The sequence below is a fragment of the Pyrus communis genome, chromosome 1 (genome assembly GCF_963583255.1).
Source record: "Pyrus communis chromosome 1, drPyrComm1.1, whole genome shotgun sequence".
In the NCBI taxonomy this organism is placed as follows: domain Eukaryota; kingdom Viridiplantae; phylum Streptophyta; class Magnoliopsida; order Rosales; family Rosaceae; genus Pyrus; species Pyrus communis.
Genome location: NC_084803.1, coordinates 16,024,466 through 16,037,937, shown reverse-complemented (window position 1 = coordinate 16,037,937; position 13,472 = coordinate 16,024,466). Strand labels below are relative to the sequence as shown.

The following is a 13,472-nucleotide window of genomic DNA, read 5'->3' as shown; positions in this document are numbered from 1 at the left end:
AGGAGTCCTTGCTAATCAAGGAATGTAATTGTCTATATACTTATTCACGTATTAATGAAATATACATTCAGCCATATACTCTTTTTCTACACATTAGTCTTTTTCGCCTTCTCTCCTTCTTCATTCTCGACGCTCTTGCATTTAAGGAAATTGACAAGTCCTCCAAGGGCAACATCAGCATCATCCCTCTTCATGAGCTCCTCTGCAACCCCTGCCCAGGTGACCTCTATGCCCTTGATTAACCCCAGGAGGACCATAAGTAGCCTTTTTTCCAAGCCTTCCCCACCTTCATATAAAACTCCCGCCTCCTCACAAACCTCTCCAAATCCTCTACAATCACTCTCTTGTGCTCGGGTCCATCGCCATTGTATCAAATGTAGCCGGGTGTTCAAGATTCATCGATCCACCCCATGCGTCAGGGTTGGAACGAGTCACAGAACCAATGTGGATTTTGATGAAAAGTTGTATATTGATGTTGTAAGGAAATATTACAAGGAAACAAGGATATTTAGATGGAGAAAAGTAGGAGAGAACAATCAACTACGCAACCCTCTCCACGCTTTAGGCCATACTTAACAACCCTATGAGATGATTGAAAGGAAAAAGACAACTATTACAAGCTTTCGGTAAGGTTCGGTAAGGTGGTAATCATAACCCTAAAAACAACTAGGTAAGGTGGCAGCTACAACCATACAGAATCTTCAAATACTCCTGCTCAAGCTGGATCAACGAGATTGATTGATTCAAACTTGGAAAGTAGAGGCCGAAACTGAGTAGAAGCTAAGGACTTGGTGAACAGATCAGCTATCTGACATGACTATGAGTTTACGTCGTTTGAATCACCCTGGATTCAACCTGCTCACGAATATAGTGACCATCTATGAAATTGAGCAAGCCTAGTGTGAGCTTGGTGGTAGGCTCCTCAGTTTGTTCCTCCGATTCTTGATTTTGCATATCAATGCTGCAATCAATATCCTCAACCACCAAAATCGAACGATGTTCAGTAGACAACAAGATATTCTTCAATTCAAGGTCCATGTGCATACTAGAAAGCTCCAAATCATACACATCAAACTTGAGATAATTCGCTGTGGCCACGATCAAGCTAGATTTTCCAGTGCCGGGAGGACCATACAACAAGTAGCCTCTTTTCCAAGCCTTGACCACCTTGTAAAACTCCCTCCTCACAATCCTATCCAGCTCCTCAACAATCATTCTCATAAGCCCCGGTTCCATCGCTATTGTCTCAAACGTAGCTGGGTGCTCAAGATTCGTCCATGCTCCCCAGTTTCCATTCATATCAGAGTGGTAAGATGGTGTACGTAAGAGTCGCCCACTTTTCCACCGTGTTTCTTGTGGAATCCTAGCTCAAAGTAACGCTTTTCAACAAAAGGAGCATACAGTTTGCGGTCGCCCAGGACTGCGGTTCAGTGCAGACGAAACGCCATTTAGTCTAACGCCACCGAAGGTGTCTATGATCTCTTGTTTTGTCAATAGAAGGGCTGGCCTTCTTTTGCCGAGGGTTTTTGCTGAGTTCCAAGGCATTTAGTGGTGGGACTGACCTTGGTTCATTGATCACGGAACGGACCAGCATGATAAATGCTGCAAAGGAGGCATAGTTGAGAACAAGGAGGCTGGTGTGGAGATAATCTTTGAATTTGTTAGGAGGAAACATCTTGGTGTTTATCTCCAACTTTGATAGATTAGGGTTCTTATTCACTCCTTAAGTTTCCACTATATCACAAATTTGGAATTTGGGCACTACATACATAAAATTGCGGAGAGTAACTTACGTAATTGGAGCGATAAGAAAATTTGGCTGAAAACGCTGAGAAAAATCAAGGTGACCGAGGACTTATAGGATAAGTTAGATTATGTTTCTAAATAAGCAGATGGTGCTTGACTGCAATGACGGAAAGCAATCATGCCTATGCACCTTGGTGTGGATTCAACCATCCCCTCCCCCTTACAACCAACAATTCAACCCACTAAAGGTTATTCAAGTATTATGCATTTCCTAGTACAAATAATCAAATGATAGTAATACCATTGAATGTGATGATCAGACACGTAAACGACGTTCTGTGGACAATTCCACAATGACGATTTCTACATGATACCAAACTAATATGTAAAAGAAAGAAAAAAGGTAGAAGAAGAAGAAGTAGCTAATTAAAAGCTTTATTCAGAGACAATTCACTCGGAATTCTACGATCGGAAAAAGGATCTTTCTTCCCACCTATGCAAGACGAATCACTCGACTCGACACTGCACGCTGTGAATGAGCATCACAAACCTGTGAGTAACCACAACATTCACATTGGAAGCCGACAGAAATGGTATCTCTAATCTGCTCTGGACTGTCCAGATCGGGATGAAAGGATGATACCGACAATAAGACCGTACAAAGCCAAAGCTTCAGCAAAGATGAGAATGAGAATCATCCCAACAAAAAGCTTGGGCTGTTGTGCGTTTGCCCTGCAGAAGAAACAAATTGCATTAGAAACATTCTCAAGCAACTAGATCAACTCGACCCTCTGTCGAAGAAAAGAAAATAGACCAATTAAACAAGAAGAAAGCGAGGAGCAATCCAAATGAACTGCTTGCAGGTAGTCAAAACCAAAAAGCATGGCAGCAGAAGGCATGAATCAAACGAACAGTTCAGTGAACATCCATTCGAAAATTCGTGGAACTGCATACATGACAGCCGAAACAGAAAAGACGTTGGATGTGATTTTATTACTCTAACAAGGTAAAAATGTAGTCTTTCGTCTATAAGAGCCATTGAAAAACTCTCATACCCAACATCTATTTTCCAGTAATTTTATCAGTAAATAGAGGAGAGTAATTTGCATTTTTTTGGCTAGAATTTTGAATTTCTGGCAGTCTAAAATCCTCTCAATCCAAACGCATAACAACAAAACCGACAATTATTGCCAAATCCACAAAAGATCAAAACTTTGGTCGCACAAAAACATACTCGAACAAAGCAGCTGAAACAGAGGGAAGCGGATTTACCTAACACCGGCATCGCCGACGATGCCGATGGCCATTCCGGCGGAAAGTCCGGCGAGTCCACAAGCGAGACCGGAGGAGAGGTGGGCGTACCCATCGAAGAGGTAGTAAGATTTGGCCTTTGGGTTAATCCCAGTGCTGATAATCACAGCAATGATCAAACCGTAGATACCCAACACTCCCGCCATAACAACCGGAACAATCGACTTCATCACCAGCTCCGGCCTCATCACCCCCATCGACGCCACTCCCACGCCACTCTTCGCCGTCCCGTACGCCGCTCCCATGCCTAAATTGACCAAAATCTCCTCTCAATCATCAATTTTAAGCAGAAACGAAACGATATCGGAGTTAGATTTGGAGGGAAAGTTGGAGATTTTTAACTTACAGGAAAAGACGAGGGCGGCCGCCGCGCCAAGAAAGCCGAAGAACGGTGCCGTTTCGTCGCCGCTGAAGGTGGATGACGCCATCTTTTGGGTGTTCCGATTAGCGAATGGGTGAAGTTTCTCAGATTTGGGAAATTCTGATCGCGGAGAATGGAGACACAGAGATTTGGATTCACACACGCGACTTTTGTCGCTTGTAAAGTGCGACGGTGTGGTGCCACTTGCTCTGAAGTTTCAGTGGGGCCCACTATGGATTGGGTTGGGTCAACCCGACAAAATGGAGAACGTGGTCATTGGGTTTTTAATGGGCTCTTGTAAAATTTCTGAGTCGTCTGTGGACTGAGCCATATTGCCTTTTATAGCCCATAAAATACAGGTCAATCAAGACTTTCTATGGGATTACCCCTACCGAGCTGTTAAAGGTTACCCTTATATTGTTATGCAGGTTTTCGAACCAGACAGTCAAGAGAGTAAGTGGGACGAAATTGAATTAGATGTGAGGCTAGAAGGTTTTTTTTTTTATTTTTTTTATTTTCTTTGTAGCCTTGTAAAGAATTCTTGAGTTTCTTTTTATAGGATGAATTTATTTTTCATCCGTTTCAGTTTTTTTTTGTTTTTGTTTTTGTTTTTTTTTTTTTTTTGTTTTTTTTTACTTTAGCTCATGTTCTGGATTCGGATTTTTTTTTTTCACCAACCTTGGGTCCAGGGCATGCCAGTTGAAATTAAATAATTGCTAAGTTTAAAAGATGTTGAATGATTAAAGGGATGTTAACTTGTATATTTTATCCAAATAAAGGTAACAAATAGATTAGTTATGAAGAAAATGTATTCTTACCATTTCCAACAAAAAATGTAGGATTAGAAGAGATATCTGTTCATTATTACTAATTTTTGTTTTGTAAGCAACTTGTACAAAATATGCAATATGACACCTATATTTTTTTTTTTTGTTTTTTTTTTTTTTTTTTGGGAAACCTCGACTGTACAAGGGAAATTTTATTGATAACGAAAAAATAAGGTTACACCTAGTCAGGGGGGACATAAACCTATTTCTTCATTCTATAATTACTAGGAAGTTATCTAATTCAAGTCGATATTACCAAATGAGTCCTAAATATACAATTAGCGGCAAACTTGAGGGTAAAGTAAAATTAACTCTATGACAAAAATATGCAATTATATCTTTAAGGATGAAGTACCTAAAACCCTCAACATTTTAGTGTCATTCTAAATTGGTCTTAGTCTTTTTAAATATTCCAAAAAAGTACCCAACCTATTAAAAATGTCACATCTGTTAAGCTCCAATTAATTTTCTGTCAAATTCACTAGGGCTTACTTTTTAATAAGTTGGGTACTTGTTTGGATTGTTTAAAAAGTTGAGACCAATTTAGAATGACTTGGGAATTTTGGGTACTTAATCCTATCTTTAATCATTTAAGAGACTAAGTGAAAAAAAGAAAAGAAAGAAAAAAAGGTTAAACTCTATTTACTATCCTCATGTTTCATGGTTTTCAACATTTAGTACATCAAGTTTTTTTCATCCCAGAGTTATACCTAAAGTGTTAATTTTGGGACAGTCTCATACATTCGTTAGTCAAACTGTTAGTTCTCTCATTAAGTGATGACATGGCGCCCATGTGGACAATGAATGGGCGCCACGTGTCATTAAAAAATATTAAAATAATTAATTAAAAAAAAAACCATCCCTTCACCCCCCCGGCCCCTAACCCAGAAGAAGAAGAAGAAGAAGAAAAAAAAAACAGAAAAACCGAATCTGCAACCCAGAAGAAGGAAGAAGAAAAAGAAAAAGAAAAAAAAAACCGAATCCACAAGAAGAAGAAGAAGAAGAAGGGGAAAAAAACGGAATCTGCAACCCAGAAGAAGAAGAAAAAACAGCAACCCAAACCCAGCTCGTCCCCCCTTCGCGACCCACCTGCCTTCCCCCCTGCCCCGCGACCGCGAACGCGAACCCAGATCATGAACTGGGTTTTTTTCCTTCTTCTTCTTCTTCTGGGTTGGGGGAGGGACTAGGTTTTTTTTTTTTTTCCTTCTTCTTCTTCTTCTTCTGGGTTAGGGGCGCGGAGGGAAGAAGGGATGGGGTTTTTCTTCTTCTTCTTCATTTTTTTTTTAAATTAATTAATTTTTTTAATATTTTTTAACGACACGTGGCGCTCAGTCATTGTCCACATGGTAGCCATGTCATCATTTAACGAGAGAACTAACAATTTGACTAATAGATGTATGAGACTGTCCTAAAATTAACACTTTAGGTATGACTCTGGGATGAAAAAAAACTTGATGTACTAAATGTTGAAAACCATGAAACATGAGGGTAGTAAACAAAGTTTAACCCAAGAAAAAAAATTATTGTCGATAGTGCGTTTCTTTTGGAATGTGATTGTGTACACTTTTTTTTTTTGCCGAACAAATGATATATCTACACTCAGGAGGAAGGGGGTGGGCTTAGCCTCACAATGAGTTAGTAATGATGAAATTCAAATTCACCTTTGGCGAGAATTGAACCTAAGATCTCTCACTTACAAGTGAAGAGGAATACCACTATACCATAAAACTAAGTGGTGTGATTGTGTAAACTTAAAGTAGGAATCGCAATGTGATTTGGAGATCAAATCTTAATAGGCTTTGTATTACTTGTAGGCAAAAAAATTCATCATGATTAGTATAAATAAAGGCACTAGGCATGAGGATTCCTCAAGCCCTTTTATTTTTCTCTACACTCACTATTCTCTCTCTCAATAGTTAGTTTTGCATCAAAAGTGGCATTACTTTTAAATTTCAGAGAATGCTAGGTAGTTGTGGATATGTGAGATCGTAGTCGCTAATATATAATGTGATACTCATTATGAGACTCACATGTATTATAATTTTTTTACCATTGTGGTTTCTTTGCAAGAAAAATTGGGAATTGTATTTAGACATGTTTGTTGCTTAGGTTCATGTTTATTATAAAAAGAGTGAGTAAAACCACCAATATGTTCATGCACACAAGTACCATTACCTTTTATTTTCATCTTCTTGCTTCTTCAAAGAGTCAATTTAAAGTAAAATAATTATGACTGGTTTGATGGATTAAACAACCGTGCAATGCTTAACATTGAATGCATTGTGATTATATGCATTAAAAAGCTCTTCCTCTTTCATCATATTTCTGCCCAAAACAATTTGTTGTAGTGCAGAAAAATACATTAATTCCCAACCCTGAAATAAAGTTGACTATTATCTGTTATTTCCAAACAGCATTATGAACTCTTTATGATAATTGATTAAATCGATCATTTTATAACTTCCAGAAGATGTTTATAGGTCTAGGGTTTCAGAAACCCTAATGGGGCCAGTGTGACCTGCAGATTAGATGAAGGAATTAAGGCCATAAAAACATCACTGGAATGAGGAAAATAATTTATAAAGTGGTATTTGAAATCTCAATCACATTTCTTTCCCAGTGAGGCAGTGAGTCAAGTGTAATCATTTCTATGACGCTTTCCATACCCCTCGGTGACAAGTCCACTTCCTGTAGCATTTGAAAACCCTCTAAACTTTGCTATGATTTCAGGAAATTAAATTTTCTTTTTGTTATTGTTATTTTATTTGCATTTATTGTTAGAGTAAGCTGAAAATGGTACACTGTGAGCTATGACTTCACAAATTCACATAGAATTTAGATGAATTCTCAATAAAAAGCAAGTAAACTACCTTGTACGTACGCCGCCCACGCGAAGAAGTTCTCCAAAAAGTCAAGCCACCATTATTCAGTGATGAAGCTCTAACGAACGGATGATAATAGAGAGAAGAGAGAGAGAGAGAGAGAGAGCAACAGAGAATATGACTCTGAGATTTTCACACATTCACCATGACATGCGCTAGAGAAAGAGAGAGAGAGTGAAGGAATATCACTATACTTCTAATGGTTATACACTTTTGGCAGTATTCAAAAGACATCAAGGCAATCTCAACCTTCCATCTTACACCGTATGAGCGGTAGACACATGGTACCTTACTTACTTAAGACCTATGAGACTCAAATAAGAAAGATACAACCAAATCAACACTTAACTAATTATTATAGCAATATGAGCTAGAATTACAACTGCCACATCATATCACAATTTACACACTAACAGCCCCTTTTAATTGCTCTCATGCTAATGCCTTTGTAAAGATATCAACAACTTGCTCCTTTGTAGGACAGTGAACCAAATCAATCATTCCTTACTACCATGCCTTCTTTATGAAATGATACCTCATGTTTATATAATTGGTTTTTTGATGAAAAATAGGATTCTTAGTGATGGCTATGGCTGAAGTATTGTCACAATTCATTGGTGTTGCAACAGATTGCACTTCACCAAAGTCTTCTAGAACAAACCTTAGCCAAGTAACCTGTGTTGTTGCCTCAGATGCACTAATATACTCTGCTCCAGTTATGGATAAAGCAACACATTGTTGCTTGACTAAAGCCTAAGAGAAAACTCCACTGCCAAAGGTAAAAGCATACCCAGATGTGTTTTTCATGTCTTCTTCTGAACCACTCCAACCACTGTCACAAAATCCTATCAGAATTGTTCCTTTTCCTTTCTTGTACTCCAAACCAAAGTCAAGAGTCCCCTAAACATATCTTAGAACCTTTTTGATGTCCCATAATGCTTGTTAGTAGGACAGTGCATGAACCTTGCTAACAACATGCATCATACATTATGTCAGGTCTAGTTGTTGTGAGATACAACAAACTACCTATAAGTTTTCTATACTGAACTTCATCTGCAACTCCACTTTCATCTTCCTTTCTCAATTTATCACTTGGTACCAATGGTGTGCTCACTGGTTTACAATCCTGGAGTCCAAATTTCTTCAACAGAGATGAATCATACTTTCTCTCTGGTGTATGAAAATGCATTCTTCAGTTTGCATTACTCCCATACCAAGAAAATGATGTAAGAGTGCCAGAACAGTCATCTCATATTTATGCATCATATTAGCTTTGAATTCATCCATTAAATCTTGATAGCTTCCAGTGTAGATTATATCATCAACATAAATGGAGACAATAATCATCTCTGAGTCTCTTCTACACTTGGTATACAATGTTGATTCGCTGGTACTCTTTTTGAAACCACAATATGCAAAGTATGAATCAATCTCTCCATACCAGGCCCTAGGTGCCTATTTCAAACCATACAAAGCTTTGTGCAGTTTGTAAACCTTATCCTCCTCTATTTGCACAATGAACCCATCTAGCTGATCTACATACACCTCATCTTTAAGTACACCATTTAAGAAAGCTGATTTCACATGCAGTTGAAATAACTTCCACTTGTTCTTTGCAGCCAGTGCAATCAGAGTCTTTATTGTGTCTAACCTTGCAACAAGTACAAAGGTTTCATTCTAATCTATCCCAGGCTTTTGTGCATAGCCTTTTGCAACAAGCCTAGCTTTATTCTTTTGAATTGAGCCATCTAAGTTCAACTTTGTTTTATACACCCATTTTACCCCAATCACAGGTTTATCAGATGGTCTCCTTACCAATTCCCATGTCTGATTCTTCTCAATCATACATATTTCATCCTCAATTGCCTTCTTCCATGCTTTATCATGTGCAGCCTCATTATAGCATTATGGTTCAATGATACACATATGGCATCTTTCATAAATCTCACTTCAGTTTCTATATCTCAGTGAAGTATCATCATACTGAGGTATAGAAACAGAACTGGTTGATTCACCAGAGACAATAGCTGGAGAACCTTCAATTTGGGTTTAAGAACCTTCAGATACAACATGTTCCATGGAATATGAACCTTCATCAACTTCACTCATCTCCATAGATTCATTTGCAGAAAACTGAATGCATACTTCATTGACTTTATGTTTCTCCCAGTCCCATTTGCCATTTTCATCAAAGATCACATCCCTTGAGAGTATCATCTTCTGTGTTTCAAGATTAAGCACTTTATATCCTTTCTCACAAGTACCATATCCAATGAAGATACTAGTGACACTAGTTTCTTCTAGTTTATGCCTCAAATTTCCTAGAATGAGAGAGTAACACATCGCGCCAAACACTGTCAGGTGTTTAATTCCAGGTTTTCTTCCACTAAACTTCTCAAAGGGTGTAATATTCTCCAATGTTTTTGTGGGACACCTGTTTAGTAGATACACAGATGTGTTCATTGCTTCACCCCAAAGATTATATGGAATGTCTTTCTCATGAAGCATACATTTAGCCATCTCCACTATAGTTCTATTTTTCCTTTCTGCAACTCCATTCTGTTATGGAGAATATGCAATAGTGAGCTGCCTCTTTAACCCAAAAGATTTACAAAACTTTTCAAAGTCATTTGAAATGAATTCTCCTCCCCTATCAGTTCTTAATTTCTTCACAGAATAACCACTTTGAAGCTCTACCATAGCCTTTAACTTCTTGAACACATGGAAGACTTCTGAATTGTGTCTCAAGAAATAGATCTAGCACATCCTTTAGTAATCATCAACGAATGTAATGAAGTACCTATTTCCGCTCATTGTTGGTGTTTGTATAGGGCCACACACATCTGAGTGTATTAGCTTCAGTGGCATCTTTGCTCTCCAAGTTGATTCTTTTGGAAAATACTCCATGTGATTCTTTCCCAATGCACATCCTTAACACACACCTTCACTGTCATGCATCATAGGTAATCCAAGAACCATATCATGTTCCTGTAATTGCTTCAGACTCCTATAATTTAGGTGTCTAAACCTTATATGCCAAATTGTAGCACACTAATGCACATTAGTTTTTAATACCAATTGATCACTGAATTTGAACACTAGTGGAAAACACCTGTTCCTCTTTTACTTCACATCAACCACCAAGTTTGTCAGTGTTCTGTCATCAAGGATATCCACCTTGTAATCACCAAACATAAGAAAATACTTATGTTCAGTCATCTATCCAATACTGAGTAAAGTCCACGTCCTAGCATGACTTCTCTTATATACCTTTTTCCCTTCTCAGTGTCAATAACAAAAGTTTCTTTGCCTTTCACATTAACTAGAACTCATGTGCCAACTTGCACTTGCTTTAATACTTTTGTCAATATCCACAAGCAGATCCTCTCTGGAGGTCATACGATTGCTACATCCACCACTATATGTATACCAAATTCACTTACAGTTTTCACTTCATTTGTTTGTTTAACAAGAAAATGATTTCTAGGTTCCTCCACTTTATTTGCAAAAATGCCCTTACTGAACATTCTTATTGAGATTACAGACCCTTGCAATATGGCCAAGCTTGCCACACTTATGACATTTGATCTTCCCTTTCAGCCAACACTTTCCATAGTGGAGTTTATCATAGTATTTGCAAGCACCACCAATGTTGCTAGTTTCATTTCTTACACCTGAAGTGAACTTGTTATTCCACTGCTTCCCTTTGAACTTGAAATTCTTGTGAAATTTTGTTCCACCAGCATTGACATTTTGATTACCAAATTTACCATTCTTAGGTGAGATATTCAAACTAGAAAATGCACGCTCAGTACTACTTTCTCCATGTCTAGTTAGCCTTAGTTCATACCCTTTCAATATATCAAGCACATCTTGAGCATCAATTACTTCAATATCTTTAGTATTCTCTATAACAGAAGCTATACTATCATATGTTTTAGGTAAACTGATCAATAACTTTTACACAATTCTCTGATTACTAAGATCTTCTCCATAACTCATCATCTGATTTATCAAATCAAACAACCTAGGCAAATATGTAGCTAGAGACTCACCTTTACTCATACGAGTATACTTAAAATCATGACGAAGACCTGTAATTTCACATATCGTACTTATTTGTCTCCTATGAACTCTTGCTTCATAATATCTCATTCTGCTTTTGCAGTTTCTAAAGTTGCAATGTGTGGAAAAATCTAATCTGATACAGCTCCTTGAATGATTCCAAGAGCCCTTGCATCCTTGACCAAATTTTCACTATGCATCTTCATCTCCACCTCTGTTATCTCTTCCTCCATCTTCGCTTGAGAAGTAAAGTTGTCTCAACAATACTCCATAACTCGTGAGATCGAAAAATCATCTTCATTCGAATTTGCCAGAAATCGAAGTTCTCTTCGTTAAATATCGGAGCTCGAAGCTCCCCTTCGCCAGACCCAGCCATGTTAGACTAAGATCACACCTCTGTCTCACTAGTTTCTTTGAAACGAGATGTTGCAAGAATGAACTCATTACCACTCACAGAATTGACGCTGAGAGATTTCAGACCCAACCTGGCTCTGAGGCCATGTTAAAGTAAGCTGAAAATGGTATACTGTGAGCTATGACTTCACAGATTCACAGAGAATTTACATTAATTCTCAATACAAAATGAAGGATGATGATAGAGATAAGAGAGAGAGCAACATAGAATATGACTCTAAGATTTTCACACATTCACCATGACATGCACTAGAGAGAGAGAGTAAAGGAATACCACTTTACTTCTAATGGTTATACACTTTTGGCAGTGTTCAAAATACATCAAGGCAATTTCAGCCTTCCATCTTACACCATATGAGATGTAGACACATGACACCTTAATTACTTAAGACCTAAGAGACTCAAATAAAAAAGATACAACCAAATCAGCACTTAGATAATTATTCTAGCAATATGAGCCAGAATTACAACTGCCACATTAGATCACAATTTACACACTAACATTTACTACAGTTTTCATCTATCTGCAGAAAATAATGTGACTGAAAAAAAAAGTTTTCTAAAAGAAAAAGAGTTAAGAGCTAGAGACGAAGAATGTATTAGTCCTTTTTGACAAAAACAAGCACAAACCAACATGTCTAATCAGGGCCAAAATGTATCAAGAACTAGAAGAGGTATGTCTGTGCAACACAAGCAACATATCTAACAAGTCAATTCGATCAACTCGTTATCATTACCGCCATCATCATCATCATCGATTCGACTTGGACATTCCACTGAAACCTTAGAAAGCTCTCACTAACACAACTATATATGCTGCTCATGCTGCTTGTAGAGGACCCCTCAGCTAACCCATTACACATCATGGCATCTATTCGAATCCTTTCTCAATCAATGGCCCATATGCCCCCATTTCCATACCTCTAGAGAGTTCTTGTTCAAGATGATAACCTCTTTATCAATATATCAGCATACCCTCACACAGTTGAAAGAGATTCTAAGTTTAAATCTCACATGTGAATGTGACATCTATATATATTGAGTGTTACTAGAACAAGTTCAAGGTTCAAATCCCATGTAGACATTTATTGAATAAGGGAAAAGAAAAGGGAAAAGGATGTCGTCTAGAGTGAACCAATTCAAATATTACACTTAGTAGCACATGTGCCAATACCATTTCTCATAAGTTGCTACCAATTCAATTGCACATGAATTGCTTTGTGCTCTTTTTCCCCTTTTTTCAGTCTGTTTCATTGTTACTTCATTTACACACACACCATGAGTGGTTTGGGTTCAACCTCCAACACTCTTCTCTATCTTTTTATGATAATAATTCCAATAACAAAACCAACATAACTGCAATATTTCCAGGATATATCATATATATGCTTATATAAATTAGCCACAGGATATATCCACTCTAATTTGCATTATGATCAATCATCACCTCATATAAATGACAAAATACAAGTTTTAATTCAACTTTTTCCACTCACAAATAGGCTAGAAATTAGGTTCAAACAAATTCCATCAATTAGGCTCTAACAATTGGTCTTTATAATCCAATCCCTAATTCTCTATGGTCCTAGAGTCTAGAAGTAATATATTTGTGAATAAAATGTTAATTTAGAGTTAGTTGCTACAACAAATGCAATGATCATCCATGTCCCTGAAAGAACCTTGTGCTTCACACCTTAGATAAAGAGGGAGTGATGGTAAAGTGTGTACTACTTGTTATGGATAATTAGTAATTAATTATTAATCGACAAAATTAATCATGGTCATTTCTCTTCACCAACCGCCATGAAAACCATATATTAAAAAGAAGACATAATTTCAAAACATAATTTGTAAAGGGTAAGGTGT

At 37.5% G+C, this 13,472-nt stretch overlaps 2 protein-coding genes across 2 annotated transcripts; both read right to left on the bottom strand.

Annotated features, from left to right (window-relative positions):
* Positions 1-86: 86 nt before the first annotated feature.
* Positions 87-1,236, bottom strand: LOC137712340 (AAA-ATPase At3g50940-like). Its single transcript, XM_068451456.1, has 2 exons — positions 844-1,236; positions 87-233 (listed from the first exon to the last, which is right to left on the bottom strand). The coding sequence occupies exons 1-2, from the start codon at positions 1,234-1,236 to the stop codon at positions 87-89; spliced, it is 540 nt and encodes a 179-aa protein (XP_068307557.1).
* Positions 1,237-2,027: 791 nt separating this feature from the next.
* On the bottom strand, positions 2,028-3,584 carry LOC137735232 (V-type proton ATPase 16 kDa proteolipid subunit-like). The gene is made up of 3 exons (XM_068474644.1): positions 3,404-3,584; positions 3,019-3,304; positions 2,028-2,478 (listed from the first exon to the last, which is right to left on the bottom strand). Exons 1-3 carry the CDS (start codon positions 3,483-3,485, stop codon positions 2,346-2,348), a joined length of 501 nt encoding a protein of 166 aa, XP_068330745.1. The 5' UTR covers positions 3,486-3,584; the 3' UTR covers positions 2,028-2,345.
* Between the last annotated feature and the right edge of the window lie 9,888 nt (positions 3,585-13,472).

Bases quoted from the DNA above. Each gene is read 5' to 3' on its own strand.
- LOC137712340 (XM_068451456.1), bottom strand. From the start codon at position 1,236: ATGGAACCGGGGCTTATGAGAATGATTGTTGAGGAGCTGGATAGGATT. The intron at 234-843 runs GTGATTCAAACG...GGGTTAATCAAG, and splicing joins GTGAGCAGGTTGAATCCAGG to GGCATAGAGGTCACCTGGGC.
- LOC137735232 (XM_068474644.1), bottom strand. From the start codon at position 3,485: ATGGCGTCATCCACCTTCAGCGGCGACGAAACGGCACCGTTCTTCGGC. The intron at 3,305-3,403 runs GTAAGTTAAAAA...TGGTCAATTTAG, and splicing joins GGCCGCCCTCGTCTTTTCCT to GCATGGGAGCGGCGTACGGG. The intron at 2,479-3,018 runs GTAAATCCGCTT...TTTCTTCTGCAG, and splicing joins GTCGGCGATGCCGGTGTTAG to GGCAAACGCACAACAGCCCA.